At 38.5% G+C, this 24611-nt stretch overlaps 3 protein-coding genes across 3 annotated transcripts; 2 read left to right on the top strand and 1 right to left on the bottom strand.

Moving 5' to 3' along the window:
- Positions 1-1325: 1325 nt before the first annotated feature.
- Positions 1326-10582, bottom strand: Sms (spermine synthase). Its single transcript, XM_027377948.2, has 10 exons — positions 10444-10582; positions 9823-9898; positions 9619-9686; positions 9020-9172; positions 6937-7048; positions 6646-6768; positions 5643-5797; positions 3381-3470; positions 2116-2310; positions 1326-1990 (listed from the first exon to the last, which is right to left on the bottom strand). The coding sequence occupies exons 2-10, from the start codon at positions 9881-9883 to the stop codon at positions 1838-1840; spliced, it is 1110 nt and encodes a 369-aa protein (XP_027233749.2). The 5' UTR covers positions 9884-9898; positions 10444-10582; the 3' UTR covers positions 1326-1837.
- A 3278-nt stretch (positions 10583-13860) lies between these two features.
- Positions 13861-24376, top strand: LOC113825153 (protein POLR1D). Its single transcript, XM_027377951.2, has 5 exons — positions 13861-13982; positions 20537-20667; positions 20912-21667; positions 22062-22243; positions 22774-24376. Exons 1-3 carry the CDS (start codon positions 13861-13863, stop codon positions 21313-21315), a joined length of 657 nt encoding a protein of 218 aa, XP_027233752.2. The 3' UTR covers positions 21316-21667; positions 22062-22243; positions 22774-24376.
- Positions 15147-16687, top strand: LOC113825172 (uncharacterized). Its single transcript, XM_027377981.2, has one exon. It carries the CDS (start codon positions 15215-15217, stop codon positions 16613-16615), a length of 1401 nt encoding a protein of 466 aa, XP_027233782.2. The 5' UTR covers positions 15147-15214; the 3' UTR covers positions 16616-16687.
- Positions 24377-24611: the final 235 nt, after the last annotated feature.

Below are 24611 nucleotides of genomic sequence, written 5' to 3'. Positions count from 1 at the left end.
CCTGTTTTCTATCCTGTGCGCTACCAGTGAATGGTAACCCCGACTATTCCTTGCATACAGGGGAAGATTTGGAAGCAAAATAAAACAGACAGTATGTCACAGCAAAGAATATCCATTGTAACAAATGGAATTAAAAATAAAAATCTTTAAAAATCAGATAAGTCTGGAAGAATACAAGATACATTACAGTAGGGAAGATAAGAAGCTGTGATACTTTTCAATATAGTCTACTGATGATACAACAAACTGCACCTAAAGCATTACTTACTTGCAAGGCAATATACACTTCTTTCGTATTTTAGATGTGTATTTTTAAATGTTGAGATTTATACACGACTCACTCTTGTTCCTCTGCATACTCTCTCACTAGCAATGTACACACCAGGGCAGTGGGGATTTCTCTGCTTATGATTTTTACTACTACTTTAGGCTACTTCTTTTTTTAATGAATTATATCATCATTTACTCCTCTAGGATGCCAGTCTCTCGGCTCTGATTTAGGAATTGTGTCCTGCTGTCACAAAGGTCACAGTCTGTTCAATTTGCCTGTGGCCCTAACTAGTGGCACTCTTGGGTTGCGAGTTACATGTCATAAGTATTCTGGCTTGTAGAGTGAATGGTTTCCCTTCTGTATTGATGCACAGGTAATGTGTCCCTGTAAGTTTCCTTTAGTTACTTCTACCTCATCTAGTATGGCAATATACCATGTTCAGTGTAGAGATTTCCTAATACTGTATAATGAGGAGATATCAGCCCTATCTAGAAACAGGTTAGTAGGCCTTGTGTCTCATTATCTACTGGAGATTTTGTGCATAGTGTTGACCTTGCTTAACTTAGGGCAGGCCTCATCTCTTTAGCCAGTTTCTCTGAGCTGGTCTTTTATATTTCATATTTCCTAATCATTACTTTGTAATGAGCTACTTGTTTTGAGGAGATACTTACTGTACATTGTTTTAAATGACTTTTCCTTGTACCATTTCCTCTTAACCTGAGCTCTGCCAACTTTTATCACCTTTAGAATTGATATTTTGCCCTGCTTAATGTCAGAAGAGTGGAAATGAAAGGGGAAGGAGTGCCTGGTGACTGAGTGGTGCCAGGATTTCCTTTACTTTATGTCTTCCATGGTTCTTCACTGCAAGTACAACTGTTATGACTTGTCAACTCAATTGAGATTCCCAGTTATATTCATAGATTTTACCTCATGACCATAATTTCCATAAGTCTCATGAACAGAAACATTGGAAATGCTTAATTCTAACCCATTAATAAAAAAACTTGCATCTTCAAAGCAAGCCTTTTGAAGGAGATCAAATAGATAACAAAAGTCCTGATTTCCGTTTTTATTAGGAAAATCATATTCTAGGCTAGATCAAATACAACAAAAAGGTAGACTCATGTAATTGTATTACTCGAGATGTAAAACAACCATCCAGTGTCTTTGGAATACTACTGATGAATATCAATGGGTGATCAGTTTCAATAGTTAATCTAGTAATGATAATTATGGTTTAAAAAGACTAATCACATTGCTTTGCAATAAACTGGCCTTGTAACAACTGTTTTACGAATATCATTGTACACAAAAAGTAATAAAATGCGGTTTCTAAAAATATCTAATGCATAAATTGAATAGCATTTGGTGAAAAAACAGGTCTAAAAAATATTAGGTAAAAATCTATTTAGTTGTACTGAATTCAGATGTTCAACAATATATAAGCAGCTTATAATATATAGACAGATTTAGTTATGTATATACTTCATCTTGGGAGAGCTGCAACACGATACTTCATTTTGTAAAGCCGTAACAAAATCAAGCCTAAGGAATGTGTGTCCTGCCCTACGCTGCCTTGCGGGTGGCTTGGTAGAAGCACCAGTACTCCATGAAGGATGGCACGTAATGGCTTGTACGTGTCAGAGTCACTGGGATGTCTTGGGCTTCGAACTGCTCCTCGAACATTTTCAGAGCACTTGAACACTGGATTCCAATAGCCTGAAAATTGTTGGTAAATGTGATGATCACAAGGCTGATGTTCTATTATAATACATCTAAATAAAATCATAATTCATAAATAAAAACAAAATGAAGAAACAACAATAAAGGAAGAGCACACTAACATGTGTCATATATTTCCCAGTGCCTGGCCTGACACACTGAATCCCCAGACCAAGAATGGTGCGCAGGAAGTCCCATAGCTGCCCTCGGGGGGTGGGAGAGATGGGCACATCTGTGAGGTCTCCAAACACATAGTCAAACTGTTTCCCTTCCTTTATGTAGTCCTTCATGTATTTAATGGCATCTCCAACAATAATCTGGAAAGGATGAAGAGGTGTGCATTATTCTAGTATGATGTAAAAAGTATGCTTTAAAAATAGACATCAATTATTCAAATTTTTACTGGTCATCAAATGTACCTTGGAAACACTAGACTATACTGTTCTGGTTCCATGTACTTATAAAGCAAAGGCATTATCAGGAAACACTGGATAAAAACAGTCTAATTTTCAAATGTTCTGAATGGAAACACTGTATATAATGTATAAAAGAATTTTTGTTTCATCTTGATCTATTGAAAACAAACTTTTTCTTGTTCTCTACATAAGCACCAGCACCTTAACCCACTCACGCCGAGTACATTTTGTAGCCAATATAAAAAACTCCGGGCGGCTACAAAAATCGGCGGGCAGAGCTTCCCCGGAGTCTGTCCACCCGCCTGGCCGCGCGCTGCTGCTGCATCGGAGCGCAGCCCTGATACAGCGTCACACTGGCGGGACGCCCGGCAATGTTTATTTTTTCCGGTGTCTCATATATGTGACACCCAGCACGATTGGGTTAATTTTCATTTAAATTTCATGGACCGTATTTTCTTTCAGTTTTTAATTCACAGCAACATATTCTTTTGCCATACCCAGACATGAGAGAGGTACATTAAACTTTCATTTTGTCCTGAACTGCATAAAATTATGCACTATGCATGATTACAGTCTTGATACAGTACACATTACACCCTGCTCCTGGCTTCATGGCTTCTGGCAAGTGAAATTTCAAAATAGATGTGTGTGGTGGTACAAAAAGCATGATTCACATGGCATAACAAATTGCATAATAATGATCCAGGGTAAATCGATATTACAATGTTGTGTGTATAAAAATGGCTTACACTTCAAGTGTAAGATATATTGACTAAACAGTACTTAACAATGATACATGAAAAAAGAAAATAAAGAAAAGAAACGGAAAGTAGAAGGAAAAAAAGGAAGACTTGATAACTCAAAACCAGTCAACCTAAAAGGGAGGGTAGTTTTATAGTATAATAATACTACAAAAATCAAAAATAATAATAATAATGATAGAAAAAAAAAAAAAAAAAACATGCTCTCACCTTATAGTTCTCTCCATCATAGTTGTCCATGCAGGTGCCACATACTGACTTCATGTGCTTGCGACAAGCTTTCATCACAACGTCATCAATCTGCAATCAGGAAGAATATCATCATAAAAAGCATCAAAAGCAACCAAAAACACACCAAACTCACACACACTCACACACTCAGACACACACACACACACTCTCTCACACACACACACACACACACACACACACACACACACACACACACACACACACACACACACACACACACACACATACACACACACACACACACACTCACACACACACACACACACACACACACACACACACACACACACACACACACACACACACACACACACACACACACACACACACACACACACACACACACACACACACACACACACACACACTCTCTCTCTCTCTCTCTTACACATACACAAACATACACACACACACTCACACACACACACACACACACACACACGCACACGCACACGCACACGCACACGCACACACACACACTCTCTCTCTCTCTCTCTCTTACACAAACACACACGCACTCCACACACACACACACACACGCACACGCACACGCACACGCACACGCACACGCACACACACACGCACACACACTCTCTCTCTCTCTCACACATACACACACACACACACACACACGCACACACACACACACACACACTCTCTCTCTTACACACACACACACACACACAGACAGACACACACACACACACACACACACACACACACACACACACACTCTCTCTCTCTCTCTTACACATACACAAACATACACACACACACTCACACACACACACACACACACACACACACACACACACACACACACACACACACACACACACACACACACACACACACACACACACTCTCTCTCTCTCTCTCTCTCTTACACATAAACATACACACACACACACACACACACACACACACACACACACACACACACACACACACACACACACACGCACACACACACACACACACACGCACACACACACACACTCACTCACTCACTCACTCACACTCACACTCACACTCACACTCACACTCACACTCACACTCACACTCACACTCACACTCACACTCACACTCACACTCACACTCACACTCACACTCACACTCACACTCTCTCGCTCACACACACTCACACTCGCTCACACACACACTCACACTCTCTCGCACACACAGACTCACACTCTCTCGCACACACACACTCACACTCTCTCGCACACACACACTCACACTCTCTCGCACACACACACTCACACTCTCTCGCACACACACACTCACACTCTCTCGCACACACACACTCACACTCTCTCGCACACACACTCACACTCTCTCGCACACACACACTCACACTCTCTCGCACACACACACTCACACTCTCTCGCACACACACACTCACACTCTCTTGCACACACACACTCACACTCTCTCGCACACACACACTCACACTCTCTCGCACACACACACTCACACACTGACACACACACTCACACTCTCTCGCACACACACACTCACACACTGACACACACACTCACTCACTCTCACTCTCTCTCTCACCCCTGCTATTACCATAAGTTCAGTGTCATCACCTCACTCATATTTTCTATCCATACCTATTCCCAAAACCCTTCCCTCATTGGCATGGTAATCAGGACAACATACCCAGCCAAAAGAACCACCATGTATGCTTTCAAACTTACTAAGCTCTACGACTGTGCCATGATCACTATATTCTGGGAATACTGAGTAGCAAATCAAATTGTATTATAGTACCATATCAACTTTAATCCTCATTGCACATAAAAATATTTGTCAATCTGTATTCAGCCAGTGTTCTATTGCCACTAATGGTCCAAAATTTCATTGTATTTGGGCAAGTCCACAAATATTTACTGTGTATTACTCCATTTTATATTTACAGTATGTACTATCTCTGGATTAACTTCTCATAAAAGTATAAATTTATGAATCATCAAGTTCTGTTGATTTTCACCTTAATAATTCCTTTCCTTTTATCTCCCTTGCCCTTCCCATCCCTCTCTTCCTTCTTTGCTCCCGTATCAATCTCCTCCGTGAAAAATCAATAAGACTTTCTTCCTCAATCTCCCCTCTCACTCTCTCTTCCTCTCCTTCACTGTTTATTTCCCAAAATCCATTCCTCCATCCTCTTAACCTCATCCTTCTCCACACCAAGCAAAACTTTGAAGTTCTCACGTCAATCATGGTGACGAATTTGGGCTTCTCCTTCAGCAGCTCCCACAGAAGGGCCCCGTCACCACCTCCAAGGATCAGTATTTCCTTCCCTGCAAAGTCCTCCTTGTCCTTGTTCATGAGACCATGGGTGTATGGTAAGTCCTGTTCTGCAAGGTCTGTTTGAATGATAAAAGTTTTGATCACAAATAAGTACATGTGGTATTTTCAAAAGGGGTTATTTCTTTTATCCAAAGAGCCTGATGGGATGAGATAGTGGAAAATATTTTAAGTGTTAGTGTTTTAGCCCACTTGTGAGCATGCCATAACGAACCCCAAAATGGGGCACATGCGGAGTCATCTACTCTAAGGAAAATTAGAAGCTTAAGAAACATAAAATTATCCGGCTCTCATTGCTCTTGGCGGCAGCATAAAGAACTGTTCAGATGATGAAGCTAAAAACACATTGTAAGGCTACTTTTTGAGGAGCTGTTCCACCTTAATGACCGTAGCTAGAGCCTAACAAATGCACCACAGTTTACTGTACATAACTTGGAGTGGCTCATCTGCACATGTGAAGACATCACCTCAGTACAAGGGATAGTCTGCCAAGACATGTTAGGACATCATCCTGTCATGAATGACTAAGGTTGCAAAAGATCAATGCCTACTCAACAAAAATACATCTTGGGGAATATTAGGAATGGCAAATCATAATTAGCTAGGTTTGTTGAGATGGCATGACAAGACAGTGTTGGCAAGGCTTTCGAGTAAACAAGCTCATCCAACCTTTGACCACGACACAGAAAACATGATTGAGTAAAGAAACAATTAATACTTCATACCACACATTACCCTACAAATAACCAAAATTATAGTACCACTCACATAATATACAATAGTAACAAAAATAAATATAACATGATAAAACAAAATTAGTCTACAATAAAATAAAATATATATCTAACAACTACTGATATCTCAAAATATTCCAAAACAGTCATCTTCTCTTTCAAATTCTCCTTACTTTGGAGGTCGTCTAGGACCAAGAGGTTTCCGAAACTTTTTGTGCTGTATATCTGCACCTTCTGGAATTCCGACTGCTCCTCGAAGACAATACCATCAGTGTCATATTCAAGCAGCCTGTCATCTAAGAGGTAAAAATATCATTAAATCGCATTCAGTTACCTGGAAACATACATAGTTCCCCCCCATACACACACATAGTCAATTGTATGATCTAGCAACTCTCCTATCCTCTTTAGCAAAGGAATTTCATACTAAATGTATGTCAGAAGGCATAAGCACATATCCCAACCTGAAGATGTAAAGTATGGGTTGACAGGGGGAGCTCTCTTGATTGCCGGTAAGACCTTGGCCACACTGCAGTCAAACTTTGCCATGAGCTGCTTTTCCAAAGCCCTCCCATGCTGCGGAATTAGTGTAGCATATTACAAAACAGTGACAAAAACATTATATATGTCAGTCTAGGATTATATGTATTACTATAACACCTCTCTTAATCTTGAACATTCTACTGACAAAGCTGCACTAATCAAAATGCATCAGTCATGACAAAATCAAAGTCTCCTCTTACAAGGAGGTAAAAGTATCAAACCTGACAGCATTAAAAAGAAATTGCAATGTAAATAAACAGCTCCTACTGTTTTACAAATAACACTTCAAACAATAAAACGTGATTCTGTGTCTGACAGTGATAAGATAGGAACTACTCCTGCTGCTATTAATATGGAATAAGAAGAGGGACCAAGCAGAACAGAGAGAAAATAGAAGCAAGGAAAGATGCATGTGAGAACAAAGGGAGAGTAATATTACAGAATATGAATGTGGGAACAGAGTGAAAAAGAAAGAGAAAGAGGGAGAGGGAGGGAGGGAGGGAGGGAGGGGGGGAGGGAGGGAGGGAGGGAGGGAGGGAGGGAGGGAGAGACGGAGGGAGGGAGGGAGAGGGAGGGAGAGGGAGGGAGAGAGAGGGAGAGAGAGGGAGACGGAGAGAGAGAGAGAGAGAAAGAGAGAGAGAAAGAGAGAAAGAGAGAGAGAAAGAGAGAAAGAGAGAAAGAGAGAAAGAGAGAGAAAGAGAGAGAAAGAGAGAGAAAGAGAAAGAGAGAGAACGAGAGATGGAGAGTAGGATGGTGGTGGCAAAAGAAAGTATAGAGCAGTGTATGAAATGCTCAAGCAAATAGGATCCTACCTATTTGGAAAAGTAACATTCAAAAATAATAAAACAAAGGTGAGGATTGTTGTGTTGTTCCTTTTCAGGTATTCAGACATGCTGGTAGTGAATAGTGTGATGTCATTTCATATTCTTTATATAAAAAGAAAATTTTAAAAAGGAAAAAATACATATACAAGAAAATTTTGCTTCCTCATTTTTATATCATATCTTATCTTATCTTTTTAAAATTCTTCGTAAATATTATATGGTGCTTTAAGAAATTCCAAAAAGGTACTGAATAATTTTCTGAACAATATCAGTGATAAAAGATGTTTTTTAACAAGAACTCTAACTTCCATTTTACAGTAAAATGTATTTTAAAATGCAGTTCTAACATCTATATCATTTCAAACACATATTTCATTATATAAAAATTTTAATTCATACTTTATTGAAAAAAGAAAAAAAATTGAGGTACTACAACAAAAAAAGAAAAAAGAAAGGGATAACATACTATTAAAATTTACCTGTATTAAGTGACACCATCTCTGGGAAAAAATGCTTAACAATATGCATGTGATAACTCACGATTTACTGGTGCAGATTAAATCAACACAAAAATTTTATGTGAAATGCAAAAGGCAAAATGATCTGATTGCTAATGAAATTAAATCTAAAAGTCAAGCAAAAATCCATGCATTTGGTCTGGCACTTACAGTCTGTTGGATGACCGGTGGTAGTAATAGAGATATTGCATTAATAACCACAACACTTGTTATCATCACCCCAGTAATAAAGCTATCAGTCTAAGTAAAGAGAAAACCTGAAAACCATTATAACATACCCACAACTTACTACATCTTACACTGAAACTGACTACAACAATCAAAAGACATTTCTAAAGTACAGACATGCTTTATGTTATTTTGACTTCAGTATACTGACTTTGGCATCTCTTCAAATAAGTCTAATATGATTTATTAGTCTTAAAGCTCTACTTCTCTTTTACAAGACCTTTATTCAGTATTCAACAAGTCTAATTTCATAAGTGGAATATATTACACAAGTCACTCTCAAACCTAACATAACTTACTAAATTGTTATAGAAACACTGTTCAATTCTAGAATAACTAGCTGCAAAAAAATCCCCTCCATTGCATCCTATCTATAAACCTACTCCCATGGCATGTGATAAACTCAAATTAAAACACCGCAACAGCAAACTTACATCATTAGCAATCTTGTGCTCGTTGACCTGGTCAGTGTAATATTCAACAGTTGCCGTGACGAGACCATTGGAGTAAAGCTTGACCGAGAGTGTCATGGTGTCGGAGGCAAATAGAGCAACAAAATTTCCACCAGGCACCTCACACACAGATATCTGGAAGAATGTAGTGTACATCATTAACCTTCTGAGTAAAATGATAAGTACATGTTCTTACTGTGGTGAACTGGAATTTCCCACAGCCAGACTATGTCAGTCCAGTAGACACCAGACTGGTTTTAGGTGACTTCTCACCTTAAGCAGGAGCACTGGTTTGGTAGCTTTGTAAAGTGAGGAAGGTTTCTACTTAATTTTGCAAATTTTGTCTCCAGTCTTATGAATAATAGGCCATCGAAAAATACCTATAATGCTTTGAAAGAAAGAAGGACCTACACACTTATTGTATGAAGATCATATCTTAATGCTTTAATTAATATATTGCCAATTCTTTAGAATACATAGGAAAATGTACTCATACATATGTGCATATAGACATTCATGAAAGCACATTTTTAAAAAATCCAATCACTATTCTAACAATAGATCTATTCCATAGTGCTTACCTCTGTGAGTGAGCCAGTGAAGGGCTCAATTAGTGGCAGCATATCCTGGAGAAGTGTTTTTCTCTCAACTGAAAAACAAGGCTAGGATAAGGGCATGCATTTGGCTAATAGTTAAAAAATGTTTGTGTAAAAAATATTGCCTTTTGGTAAAAAGTAAATAACAAATAACAGATAAATACAAAACCTACAATTCAACTTTCTTACCAGGGTTGGAGATCTTTGCAGGATTGACCCTGAAGTCCACAGGAACAGAGTGACCAGCCATATTTCCTCAGTAAATCTGGAAGAAATAAGCATATCTAATTTCCTGAATCACCATCAGCTGAAAACCGAAGAAGTAAAACAGACAACATTTCCTCAGAGAGAAAACTTGGAATTCTGTCACCCGTTTTCGAAAACTAAACAATATCGTTTACAACAGACAACGTCAACAGATATAATCTTCCACATGGCGACTTTTGGGTCGGCTGACAAACAAGCACTAACAAATAACCCTTTCCTGCCAAATGACCTTGAGATAATCTAACACAATTGGACACGACAGAAACTGATCACCGCCACTTAATTCTGGGTGTGTTCAATCAAACCCTTCCGTTGTGTGACTGACAATATCAATATACATCAACTGCTGCCATTGATCAGACTTTAAAACATTTGAAAACACAACCATGCACATTAACATTAATAACTCGGGGCATCACACCACGATCTTCACGCATGGTGTCTAAACAAGTCAAATAAATCCTGAAAAAACACATAATTGGATTATAACAACACATAAAAACTACACCAATGAAACCGGAATATCATGGTTTACCAACTTACTTTATCCTAAAAGAATGTCTTTAAAGGAAGAGATGATAAAGAGAGAATGGTTAGCGGAGCCGTTAGTAGCATGCACCTTCCTCGACGTCCCGTTTGTGACTGTAAACAAACCACTTGATTCTTAAGAACATTCGAGTCTCAACGTCTTGCATTTGCGATTGAATCTTGCTTAGTAAGATTGTTTTGTTAAAATAGCATTTACGGTTTTAGGGATATCAAGCAGATAAGACAGATATCTTAGCAATTAAAATACTTGACTTTAGTTCGAGTCTGAGAGTTTCGCCGTTTGCCTTGCACATGTAATAAAATTCACCCGGTTTTGTCGACTATACTTTTTGAATATATGAAATACAAATGGAATAACAATATCTAAGAAGTGAATGACCGTACACAGTGTTTTGATTTGTGTGATTTGTAGAATATAAATTTTTGAATGCGTCACACCGTGCCCAACGCCAAACAGATAAAGAACATTTTACCGGTATCAAAATGTCCATGCTTGTCGTGGCATAGTAACAAGGGTCTGTGTTGCTTTGAACAGTGGATTCTCTCTCTCTCTCTCTCTCTCTCTCTCTCTCTCTCTCTCTCTCTCTCTCTCTCTCTCTCTCTCTCTCTCTCTCTCTCTCTCTCTCTCTCTCTCTCTCTCTCTCTCACGGTCTTTGTCTCTCTCTGTCTGTCTATCTGTCTGTCTCTGTCTGTCTGTCTGTCTGTCTGTCTGTCTGTCTGTCTGTCTGTCTGTCTGTCTGTCTGTCTGTCTCTCTCTCTCTCTCTCTCGCTCTCTCTCTCTCTCTTTCTTTCTCTCTCACACACACCCCCACACACACACACACTCATTCTCTGTCTCACTGTCTTTGTCTCTGTCTGTCTGTCTGTCTGTCTGTCTGTCTCTCTCTCTCTGTCTGTCTGTCTGTCTGTCTCTCTCTCTCTCTCTCTCTCTCTCTCTCTCTCTCTCTCTCTCTCTCTCTCTCTCTCTCACTGTCTTTGTCTCTATGTGTGTCTGTCTGTCTGTCTATCTGTCTGTATCTCTGTCTTTCTCTCTCTTTCTCTCTCCCTCTCTCTCTCTCTCTCTCTCTCTCTCTCTCTCTCTCTCTCTCTCTCTCTCTCTCTCTCTCTCTCTCTCTCTCTCTCTCTCTCTCTCTCTTGCTATTTATTTGTATCTATATCTATGTGTGTGTGTAATAATAAATTATAATAATAATGAAGAGTTTATTAAGTAAAGTTTTAGTTACAAGTGTAAAATTGTTACTTTACAAAGTTATCATTTGTGTCTAATACAATAGGGAATAGTAGACATATAATATCTGGATGTATGACACTTTGGTTCACATAATTTATTGTTAACATCCTCACGAAGACTGGTGCTGCATATTCACAGACTGGTCGAAGGAAAGTCGTCCATATGCGGAGGAGGTCTTCTTGGGATGCACCGAAAGATTTTAATTTGGTTAGCATAAAGAACTTTCTTCCACACTTTGAAATCAGTTTCTGGGTGTTGGCGAACCACTTTAAATCGCCACTGATAACTGTTCCCAATAGATTCACCTCTTTGGCCCGAGTTAAGAGTTCCTCGCCTATTTTTAGAGTACTACCTCTGTCGGCAAATCTGTTAAATTTAGATTTTGTTTCTGTGCATTTCCTGGTGTTGACAGACATTTTGTTAGATGAAGTCCACTCTAACACTTGTTTAAGGGCGTCTTGTAATAAGGCGTTTCCTTGCCCTGGTTGGTGTGCTAGTTCAAGTGTCATGTCGTCCACATATTTGTAGATCACGTGCGGAATTTTGTCCTCATTTACCATTATCAGAAACAATAATGGGCCGAGGACCGTTCCTTGAGGGATACCGCCGTGAAGATCAATTTCATCGGATATTTGGTTGTTTGCACGAGTCCTCTGGGAGCGAAGGTTGGTGATGGAAGATATCCACTTCACCCAGCCCTCGTGGAAACCCAGAGAAATCATTTTCTTAATTAATGTGGTGTGGTCGATGAGATCAAATGCTTTCCTCAGGTCGATGGTGACGGTAGTGACCTCGAGTCTTTTGTCTACATTTGAAGTGATATAATTGATCAGGTCAACTAGGTAGTGGACTGTGGAGCTACCCTTGGTATTTTCAAATTGGCGATGATCTAATTTGGGGGCGAATACTTTCCACAATTCTTTAGCAATTATTCTCTCGAGTATTTTGCAAGGAATAGGTGTTAATGATATAGGCCTAAGGTCATCGAGAGAATTAAGTGGATTTGTTTTGGGAATTGGGACTGTGATAACACGCTTCCATAGGTCAGGCACCACGCCCTCAGTGATGGAGCAGTTAAAGAAGTCGCAGAGGGGGGTGGCGAGCTCGGGAGCGAATTCACGTAGTAACCTCGGCGGGATGTCATCAGGGCCAGATTTGCTTTTTGCTACCCTTCTAAAGTGTTGGTACACGTCGTATTCGCTGACAATTGCTTGCAGAGGGCGCGAGGGTAAGTAAGTTGGCAGTTCTGCTGATTGTAGTGGTGGGAGTAGCTTGTTGATAAGGTTTTCGATCCTGTTGGTGACCCATGGTCACCTATATGGCGAGGCAGCCATGTAGGTCTAACAACGAGCCATAATGTTTCAAGTTCGTCACTTGGTGGACAGATGGATTTTATAGTGTTGTAGGGGATAGTATCTTTGATGTAGATACCAACGCCACCACCTTTTCTGCCCTGACGAATTTTGTTAAATAAGTGGTACCCCTGTATGGCTCCGATGTTTAATGTATCGTCTTTGAAGCACGTTATGTGATTACTGCAATATCGATATTTTATTTAATTATGACGTCAAGTTCGTCCACTTTGTTTGTAAGTGAGCATGCATTTGCAAGGTAAATGCTGGGAAGCGTTCTGCGGGGTCTTGCGAGGTTTCGTAATTGTTTCTACTTAAAAAGACTCTCACGGGGCTGGGGAAGGAATCTGGCTTCAGAAATTCATCAGCTACAAGTGCTTTGCCTTTAAGAGAAACAGTGAAGCTGGTATGAATGACTCATTTTTGTTTTGAATGCATTTACATCGTCCACCTCAGGGAAGTTAACGAGTAGGTGATTCTCGATATCTGCTTCCTCAGTGTCTGTGTGGCAGTTTGTTATGTAAAGGTACAACACCTGTGGTTTAGCGGTAGATCTTTGTTCTATTTTGTCTTTTTTTCTTCTTCTTTTTTTCTTTTTTTCCACGAGAGTAAACCCATCAACATCCGCGCGCGCGCGCGCGCGTGTGTGTGTGTGTGTGTGTGTGTGTGTGCGTGTGTGTGTGCGTGCGTGTGCGTGTGTGTGTGTGCACATTGCCCTCTTCATTAAACCGAAGACTGCCGTTAATTTATCTCCAAAAATGAATGTTATCTTTGTGCTTTCGCTTCCCTTTATTCCTTTGGGAGGAGATAAGAAAGCCCTCGTTGTGAATGCTGTCTCGGGTATTTTCCGTTCAAGTACATCTGTCTCGTGGTGGCAGTGTGTCTAGGTGGCTTCTAAGGGTGGAAATCGTGTATAGTCTGTGGGAATATAAGGCTCTACGAGTTTTCAGGTGAGGATGAAAAAATATATTTTTTATCAATTCTTTTATAATGCTTAGGGTTTAAATCGTGGTAATGTTTAAAACGGCTATGGTTCCATGGTAGATATATTGTCATGTATGAAACATAACGATGGCAATGTAGCTGTGATAATGATATTAATGATGATGATGATGATAGTAATAATAACAACATTACAAATAACGATGATGATGATACAAGCAACAGCAATAATAATAATAGTAGTAGTAGTGATAATAATAATAATAATAATAATAATAATAATAATAGTAATAACACCAAAATACTAATAACAATAATAGTATTGATAATAAGAATAATGATAGCAATACTACTAATACTACTACTAATACTACTAATAGTACTAATAATAACAACACAACAAACTATATGATAACAATAATATTAATGATAATAACAATAATGATACTAATAATACTAATAATTGTAATGGTAATACTAATAATGATAATGATAATAATAATAATAACAACAGTAATGATGATAGTAATAATAATAATAATAAGATAATAATAATAATAATAATAATAATAATAATAATAATAATAATAATAACAATAATAATAACAACAACGATAACAACAGTAAAGTAATATTGATACTGATAATAGTAATAATAACAAGTCTTTAGATAAATTTGAGACAACTACTTGTTATAGTAATTTTCCCTTATATCATATATTCTATGTATTGTTCTGGTAGGATTCTATTGACAGTCACACAATATGCGATTATATAATTCAAGATTAACAAAAATTAACAGACATAAGATCGATGGGCAAGGTGTGAGAAGCGCATAGTTGCCAGAAATGTACATAATTTTATTTCTTATGTCACTTATGAATAATTTCTTTTATATATAAATGAATAATGCAATATAAAAGGATACTCGAATTTATTATACATAATTATATGCAATAAAATCCATCAAAAACAAGAGACCAACAGAATATTCGAATAAAATGCAAAGAACCCGCATTTGACAAGTCAGAAACACTCAGGGAGCGTTCAGGCGCCAAAACTTGCAGCACTTAAGGTTCGCGGTCACACTTTGGTCCATGGTTGAGACGTCTTTACCATTATAACTTCAAAAGTTGTGTAAACATTTTCAGAGCCTTAGGTAATTACATCACTTTAATAACTTCAACCAAAGCAAATTTCGAAAGATCGTCATTAATAAACATTTCGAAATTGGCGCCAGATGCAAGCCCCGCCCACCTCCTCCCCTGTCGAACGCAGTCGGTCTGCTGAAGCAATGGCGTCCTCCACACACCCGGTCAAGCGTCTTGGTGCTTCTGCGCTCGTCGGCCAATCCAAGGAACTTGTCTTGAACGTATTTGAGTATTTTAATAAGGATGCATGTGAGTCCGTCCAAGATGCGGCTAAGAAAACCTCCGAGGCAACGCAGGTTTCGGAGACGGTGATTCTGAAGTTAAGAGCTCAAGCCAAGAGGAGACTCCGTGGCAGAATCCAGCCCCGGTCTTGCCCCCAGAGACGTGCTCCCAAACGCACGACGATCGGCGACGTGGACAAGGATGCTTTGCGAAGGGCAATCCTTGCCATATATGAAAGGGGAGACATGCCAACGCTCACTTCGCTTATGGAAACGGTGAAGGAACCGCCCCTGAACTTCAAAGGAAGTAGATCGAGTCTGTGGCGATTGATGCAACACATGGGGTTTAGGTATAAGAAATTTTACAAGAACTGTGCTATGCTGGTGGAACGGCCAACCGTCGTAGCTGCCAGAAGCAAATTCATAAGGGAGCTGAGGACCAACCGAAGCAGCGAAAGCCCCAGGCCAGAAATTTACCTTGATGAGACCTGGATTAATCAGAATATGAACGCTGACCAGGACTGGACCAACAAGGAAGGAATAGTGGGAGCTCGCACGAGATGCTTGAGGGGTGGGACGTACATAATTATCCACGCAGGGAGTTCTGAAGGCTTTGTAAAGGGTGCTATGTTCGTGTTCAAATCCAAGATGGGAAGGAGGGGGGATTACAGCGATACGATGGACAGTCAAGCATTCAAGAGATGGTTTCAGTGGCAGCTGCTGCCGAACATCCCACCCAGATCACTCATCATTATGGACAACGCTCCGTATCACAACATGGAGCACAATAAAACCCCTTCAGTCAAATCGGGAAAAGAGGAAATCGTTAAGTGGCTAACTGATAACTCCATTCCCCACGATTCGTCTCACACCAAAGCTGAACTTTTCCAGCTGGTAAAGCTGCACAAGGAAGATAAGCATCGCTATGTGGCTGACGAACTCGCTGCTGCTGCTGGACACAAGGTTCTCCGAATCCCCCAGTATCATAGCGAGTTTAATCCCATTGAATCGGTTTGGGTTCAGATCAAAGACGAAGTCAAGAAGGATTCGGAGAAGTGGCAATATTTCAACAAACTTGGACTCCTTATATTGCAGGCCATTACTCATGTAACTCCTGAAGACTGGAAGAAATACGTACAACAAACGCAGGAGCTTCAAGACGAATACAGCAAAAAAGACCATGCCTTTGAACACATGTACGAGACATTTTCTAATGAGGTGACTGATTCGGACTCCAGTAGCGATGAAACCGATGATGCCGAATCTTGAAATAAAGATCCCCAGTTCCTTAAAAAATAATAGTAAATAAGAATTAGATAAATAATTAAAATAAATGGAGGGACATAAAAGGGGTGTAGATGTGATCCGCCTCCTCGTGGTACACCCTGGGAACGTCAGTAATGGCGGCTAAATGGATCACACAATTACTGATTGCTGTAATTTTATTATTCTTAGAAAAAACAAACCACTTTTCTTTAACTTCTTAACTATCCATCCAGCCTTCTATCCATCAGCCCATCCACTTACCCTCCTTGTCCATCGCATACACTCCAAGGTTAAAAAACTACCGGTTTCCATCTAATTTAAGGAGCTGAAGTATGTGTAGCTTGGCGCTGAGTACAAATTTTGTGCTCCGTTTTAAGGAAAGGCAGGTACTTATAAGCTTAACTCGCCCATCGTAGAATGATTGTGCTGATAGCCCCTCCCCCTCATTACTAAATAAGAATACCTCTGTCTCTTACCTCCAACCTAGTCCGGATATGGACTTGGGTGTCCCTTGTAAAATGAAAAAGATCCAATAGAACTTAGAAATGTGAAGATCTTTAATTTAACTGCTCAGATTAATAACGCATAAATGCAATACACAGTGATTTTCAAAAGATCGTCAAAGTATGGGGTCCTTTGAAATTTGAGGCCCTAAATTATAACTTCATATTTAGTTTATATGTAAATCTGGCTGTCTTCGCCTCTTCCCGTGACTCCCGACCAATATGTAATAGTCTCCATGGACCTGTTCTGCGTCTGTTATCTTTTCAAATTCAACTATTACTTGTGGATAGTGTAAGTGTGTGGATAGTGTAAGCGTGTCAATATCTATAGGACAAGAACACTTCAAATTCAATAAGATTCGGTTGAATTCATAATTTTCATATTGTTCCAGAAAGTAGCCCGTGGCCCACTTGCCATGGCCCCAAGGTTAGGAACCCTTTCCCTTACGTATACTTCCTAACCTGACAGTCGTGGCATACATTGGCAGCAAGCGCACTGGTGAACAGTTGGTACAATAAATTATTATGAAGTTCCATAGGAAAAGTATTTCTCCCCTGGGTTGCCAAGGTACAGATATTGTTTGGACAAAAGGATGATTCTACATCTGACCCTGATAGTGTAAAAAAATTCGGTACCTTATCCTATTTCATGTGAAGGTAGTTGAAGTGTCATGCTTTATCAGTCTTAAATAATTTACATGAGAGAGGACAGTCCTATCAATTACTTCTGCAGTGTAGTAAATATAAGGCATTGTTTCATATATGCTCCGAGTATACAATATGCTGTCGTAGATTTGAGTTCTTTTGAGTATTCGTTGTAATCTCTCACTCAGGACACTGGTCGAAGCAAGGTTTAAATAAGTACTTTTATGGACCTTGGATCGAAGGACATGTGGACGACATCAATGAAACTAGTAAATGGCACGGCAAGAATGTACTAAGTAAAAGTTTGCTTTTACAAGGACAACCAACCCAGCCATTTAAACTGGCTGAGTGATTCTCAAGTGTTGCAATTTTCTTATTGATATAATTGCTTTATACGATATTTTTTTATCTGTTCGTTACTTGAATCTGGGTTGACTATCTGTATGCTCAGTATACCTCGAATAATGTAGTCATTCAACGATTTATCTTCAAATATCCATGTATTTTCTGATTTTACCAGTCATATGGATTTAGACGCAAGAGTGAAACTTGGATCCCAGAATAAATAACCACTATACAATGAGACAATTATTCATTACCTGAGTGTTCGTTAATGTTTTTCCATGAGGTCTGATATACAAATTGTTTTAATGTTAATGACTTAATTGATATATTCTGCTCCTCTGTCGTGTATTGTTTCCCAAAATCTCAGCTAGTAAGCCCACGTGGACAATGCCTGCCTCAATATCCATTCGCTCCGTAGCAGTCATTGCTAGACGAACTCGCTAGCATAGCGAAAATATGCTCAGCATTAGCGGTTTTCGCTATTTATCGATGTAAACAAACCGAGAGAGGAGAGAGAGCTGGGCGCAGGGGATATAGACTACACAAAAGTCTAAAATCCTATAAAAGGAGAAAGAAGAGCTGGTTGCAGTTTTACTCACACGGTCGACAATATTTCTGTGTTTTTTATTCACAAGTTAAATCAACACGGGAGAGGAACGATGCCGACAGACGACGAGTTATCTAAGTGAGTCAATGGGGATATTTTTAAAATTGATAATGAGGTTATTTTGGTATCAATGGATTCCTCTCGTATTCTATTATAGAAGTATATCAATATTATGCTTTAGATACCCCCGTACTAGTGACAATCTTGGCCCTGATAGTAGGGGAGGGCATGGAAGGTACCAGGGTCCTGCCTGGAATGCATGGAAGATTCTTTGTCTTCCTAGACGGGAGATAGAGGGTAAAACTCCCAGCTATCAGGACCAAGAATGTGGGGGTTTGGGGGTTCCCTAGTTACATGTGTAGGTACTATAGGGTGAGAGGAATCCACCAATATCAAAATTGTCATGATCGGTTATGTGAAGGTATTCAGTAAAATTACCAAATACTTTGGTATGCATTTACAGGAAAATCTAATGACACTATCATGAATAAATGGAAAATCTACATTCATTGATATATGAAATAATCTGGTAAGGTAAATTATAATGCCAGTAATAAAGAAAATAGGTCATGGTAAATGTGGGGAATGATAGATGCACAGTGGGTGTAGCTTTGATAATGATTGTGGGCTTACCTTCATCTTCTGAAGATTGCTTAATATTGTCATTATTGTTGTCTCTTGTATTCTTTAACCTGTTTGATCCAGATGCTTCACTTCCATCATGTCGCCTAAAATGTGGGCATTAGGCTTTAGTGAGTGGACACTCTTCCAGATGTGCGGCTTGTAGGCCAGGATCAAACAAACACTCGTGTCTAGTGAAAAGTTCCATGCCTCCCCTTTGCAAAGTTTTTTTTTTCATTTTCAAATGTCTATATTTGTCATTTGATTTACTTTATCCAGATGGTGATAGACTGTTTTCCTTGCACTGACTCCATATTATCTCTCTTAGGTAGTCTATAACTCAGTGCAATAATGATAACAATAAGTAACATTTTGTTTTATGTGTCAGTTTTTCATTTTTTTCATAATAGTCAATTTTCTGTAATACACCAGTCATGGCAGGCAGGAATAGGTTCCAGAACATGGAAATAGTGGCCTCCCTGGAGCTGGTCATGTTCATGGTCATCCCTGGTCCAGTCACGGCTAACAGACTTTACATTCCACACTTGTTTATTGATGGAAATAATGCAAAACCCCCTTTCAAAATGCCAAATAAATCTGATCACTCTTCAAGAAGTTTGTGCATATTAAATGGGTCTTTCCTATCACCATGGTCTTCAGCTAAAATGCTAACGGCAGCAAATTCGAGTCACCCAAGCCCATAGCCAAATTTTGCTGTAACTTTTTTGCAGCCTCTGTAGAAATAAAAATAAAGTAGAAAATACAATATTCAAGAAGGTATATGCCCTAAATTCAGTGGATAGATATGATCATATGTCAGTAATTTAGCATTACTGAGAAAAAACATATGTTTGCCTGCTATTTCTTTATTATCATTTTTTTAAATGTATATAGCATTCTTCCTAGCAGTTATTCCTTAATTTTGTTTCAGGGCAGGGGAGGGCTGGGTTAGGCAAGACCAAGCTAGGCTTAGCTAAACTGGATTAAATGGCACAAGACTAGGATCACCCTGAAAAATGAACATGAACAATAGTAATATCATATTTGTAATTTGCCAAGTTAGAATTACTTCTAATTTTCCTATATGCAGTGTTATATAGAAGATAAAATATTTTCTTATTATTAGCTCTATATTTAGAAATTTCATGGTCATGTAAATTAAAGGTATAGTTAAAGTTATAGCTTTTGCTTTCTTCCCAACAGGCTGGCAGAGGAGGCCTTGCTGCGAGAAGCGAAGAGAGGAGCACAAAGGGCTGAAACCTGTGGGCCATCGGGATGGTTGAAAAACAGACTTCCTTCAACAAATAAAACTTTCCTTCATAACACAATTTTAGGTTGGTCTTATCTCAGCAGATGAAAGTATTTTCATGATTAATAATAGTAATGATGATGACTATATACTGTAGAAAGTGAAATCAATATGGTAGTTTGGCAGAATAAGTTATATTATTTGTAGTAGGCATTAATTTCTCCCACATGGTATTAAATCATAGATGATGAGGATAACAGTGATAATTAAGAAGTATGTGACAATAGCAGGAACAGGGATTGTGATAATTTCCTTTCCTTTCCTTACAGGGGCACTGGCAGCCAACAAAGCTCAGGAAAGGAAAGAAAAAAATCAGAGTGAGCGAGGAAAGAGAAAGAGGGAGCAAGAAGAAAAGGAGAGAAATACATATAAAAGACTGTACATACATGCAAGCACCAAGACAAAAGCTTCACTTACAAACACAGGTAGAAAACCCTCACAACATGAAGAAGGCAGTAGAGAACCAAGAGAGAAAGGTAAAAATGAAAAGTTGATGATATGGAGTGAAAATGGCTTGGAAATTTCATCGAGCAACAGAGGTACGGAAAAGAAGAAATCAAAAGACAGTAAGAGTGCTTTAAACGATGTCTCATCAAGGAAGGACAGATCAAAAATTTTATCAAGAAATATAAATTTTGTTTCAAGTACTTTGGAGGATGAGACAGAAACTTAGCGGACATGAAACCTCGTGAATTCCCATCCTCATATACAGAATATTTTTAATATATGAATACATACATACATTTTCTACCATTATCCATTAGTGAATAGAAATGTTTTTTCAAAGTGTAACAGGGAATAAAGCCAAGTAAGCAGTCTGAAATATATTTTTGAAATTAGTGCACATACATTATATTTCTTTTGGACAATATTCTCCACATGAGAACTGATTTTTTTGGGGTGGAGAATTTTATTTGTAAAGAAACAAGATTAAGGAGGTACATGAGTAAAAACAGGCTCAGAGATAACTCCAGTCTTCAGACCTTCATATCTGGAGTTCATGTAAAACTGCAATGCCCAGAAAGGTAAGATTTGTAGAGACATAGACAAGCAGATGTAATAATTCCTTTACCTTCTTTTCTTCAAACAGATTTATTCTACATTAACATAATATCTTCTCTTTGGTGCTTTGGTACATATATTATGTTTATGGGATAAGTTTCATTGATACTTTGTAATGCGACCAAATAAATGGGTTACATATATTGAACTAGAATGTGCTTTATGTAACAGAGAATAATGTAGACTGATACTATTTTACCTTGAACAAAATTTGGACAGATTTTCTATCAGTTATTCTACTTGAATAACTTTGCAGTTTATATGAAACCAGAACATTTATTTAGTTACCCTCTTTTGCATGATTCATGAAATAAATATTACTATAATACTTATTAGCTCCCGCATTCACCATTTCAGCTCGTGTTCTACTGCATCTTGAAAATCTCAAGCAGCACAAAAAGAATTGCAGCAGGCCAAACAACCTTGCTGCAAATTGCCAGAAGAGGATTTATTCATTCAGCAAGAGCTGAATAAAGTGTGCACAAAGACCTTTATTGCACTTGTCCAAGATGATCTTCCTTAGGTATACAATGACAAAGGTAATCTAGTATTTTGCACTTTAAACCATTGTTGGCAGGATGTGATGTCCACTGTGATTTTAGTTTATTAATTTTGCATACCCATTACTGGCTCCATGAGCTTGGTCACTAAAGGATCTATTATGTACTAATTCTAACTGAATTAACCTGTTTATCCTTTTCTGTGATTTTCAGAGATTTTTATTTTATGTTTTTATCATTTTTTTATTGCTATTAATGGTGACTGTAGCGTAATAATAACAATGTCAATAACGATGATGATAAAGGTATTGATAGCATCAAAAGAACTAAAACTTTTCCATAAATCAAGAAATATGGATATCAGGTGAGCTCAGGTAGGCCTACTAATTGACTCCTTGGTGACAAAGTCCTGGTGGAGTTATGTGTAAAATTTTAGAGGACAATGCAATTATGTGGTACCAGTGGGTAAATTATCATGACAGTCTCTCTAAAATTCAGTTTATTTGGATATACAATTCTTTAGTGATAATTTGGTTAACTGTTCATAGAATTTTTTTTTTCCTAAACAGGTAGTCCAGTTACCAAAGCTACAAGTGCTTATTATTACCTTTGGACATCTAGCTATGGAAGCTATTCAGGGTACATACAATGCAAGAGTACCTAGATTAATTAATAACAGATATCAGGAGCCAGTAAAGTTACCATTAGGCAGTGCTTTGACCTTTGAAATCAAAGATTGCTTTTGTGAAATGCATGGTCTGCATGAATGTTTCTGTCATTCAAGCCTTTAGGGACCTGTGAATTGTACAAGCATAGGAAGGGATATTATTCAGTGGGCCACATTGTATGAGGACCTCAATGAAAAACACCCATGCCAAGTAATAGAAGGGAAGAGAATATAAGTAAGACATTCCCCCAGACAGAAGAACCTGCTATTTTCAGTAAAATGCATTATTAACCCTTTATTCACAGGCATGAATATAGTCTATCCTTCATGATGGGGAAATGTGTATACATTTCATGACTCACTTTAGTGAGTAAACAGTGAATGCCCAGCTAGAAAGGCTAGATGGTGTCCGAAACTGTTGTCTCACTTTCCTCAATAATCTAGTTTGTGCATTGTGGATTTTTCTACCATAGTATCAACATGTTAGTGTTTTTCCATTCATTACTTCACATATAAATCTGGCCCCATCATTGTAGGGCGAATTTTAAGTAATTAATGGTGGACCAAAGCTGATTAACAGTATGCTGAAGAAGGCAAGACCACTGTATGCACTATGTGGGAGATTCAAGGATGATTAAATGAATAGTTAAATTTGTTGTCAGGGAGCCACTAACAATGAACAAGGGCTGAGACTAATGGGTGTTCAGACTAGAATGTACACCAAGTATTCAGACCCACAAAACCACCAAAAGAGGTTTGTCACCTTACTCAAAGAGGTGCCTTGCATTCCTGGTGAAAAGGATATGGATGGGACTCTGCAACACTAAAGAGATCATTTTCCCCAATTCTGTCCTTCACAGCACAGCCATTCAGCAGATTGCTCCCACTGGTTGAGGGAATAAATGGCAAACATTCAGGTGGAAAGTAAATAACAATATCTCAAAGTTGACATACTAACTGTGGATGGCATGACATGCATGCCATGTTCACTGTAATTTTAGCTTATTTTTTGTATTTACACACAGACTGTTCCACAAGTGCTTAGTCACCAAGGAGTCTGTTGATAATCATATCTCACGTGTTTACCCTTTCCATTTTTATTATTATTTAAAGCACATTATAATAATTATGACAAGAATAACAATAAGAGCAACGATATTAAAAAGCATGAGAAAAAGAATGAGGCTTGCTCACAAGAGCCTACTAATTGAGTCCTTGTGGAGCCATCTGTGCACAATAAAATTTACAAAAATCTACTGTGGACAATACATGTACCTGTGGGTGATGGGTTAAGTTCAGGTAAAGAACCCTTATGTGGCAAGAGAGGAATGCTGAGAGAGGGTATTAGCAAATTTTTCTAGATTCACGTCCAGGTATAGTATGTTTCTTCATGGGGCACTGTTCTGTGCTGCTAATTATTTTGAATTCTTGATCAAGTGTTATTTTGTACTGAGTTTGAATACTGAAAATTTTAAGAATTTGAATAAAAGGATTGTTATCTAGTACTCAAGTGTCTTTCATACATTTATAAAATCCCCTAATTTAGTTTCATTACTATTACAACTTATTAAAATGTTAAGAAACAAAAATTCTGATGGCACAGCATTCTGCTTGTATTCAGCTGCACGTTTGATCTAAGAAAGAACTGGCAGTTGTTCCTTTCATTCATTTCTTTAGTGTTAACAGAAATTGGGATTAGGTGACTGCATCTTCAAATAGTTATGTCTTTTGAGCTAATTA

Source organism: Penaeus vannamei, chromosome 38, assembly GCF_042767895.1.
Source record: "Penaeus vannamei isolate JL-2024 chromosome 38, ASM4276789v1, whole genome shotgun sequence".
NCBI lineage: Eukaryota > Metazoa > Arthropoda > Malacostraca > Decapoda > Penaeidae > Penaeus > Penaeus vannamei.
Note: the sequence above shows the minus strand (reverse complement) of the source record. Positions and strands in the feature narration are given on the sequence as shown.

Excerpts from the sequence above, each read along its gene's own strand:
- Sms (XM_027377948.2), bottom strand. The coding sequence starts at position 9,883 with ATGGCTGGTCACTCTGTTCCTGTGGACTTCAGGGTCAATCCTGCAAAG. Across the intron at positions 9,173-9,618 it reads TCACTGGCTCACTCACAGAG|ATATCTGTGTGTGAGGTGCC; the intron begins GTAAGCACTATG and ends ACATTCTTCCAG. Across the intron at positions 2,311-3,380 it reads ATGATGGAGAGAACTATAAG|ATTATTGTTGGAGATGCCAT; the intron begins GTGAGAGCATGT and ends CATCCTTTCCAG.
- LOC113825153 (XM_027377951.2), top strand. The coding sequence starts at position 13,861 with ATGCTGTCTCGGGTATTTTCCGTTCAAGTACATCTGTCTCGTGGTGGC. Across the intron at positions 13,983-20,536 it reads AAGGCTCTACGAGTTTTCAG|GCTGGCAGAGGAGGCCTTGC; the intron begins GTGAGGATGAAA and ends TCTTCCCAACAG. Across the intron at positions 20,668-20,911 it reads CCTTCATAACACAATTTTAG|GGGCACTGGCAGCCAACAAA; the intron begins GTTGGTCTTATC and ends CTTTCCTTACAG.
- LOC113825172 (XM_027377981.2), top strand. The coding sequence starts at position 15,215 with ATGCAAGCCCCGCCCACCTCCTCCCCTGTCGAACGCAGTCGGTCTGCT.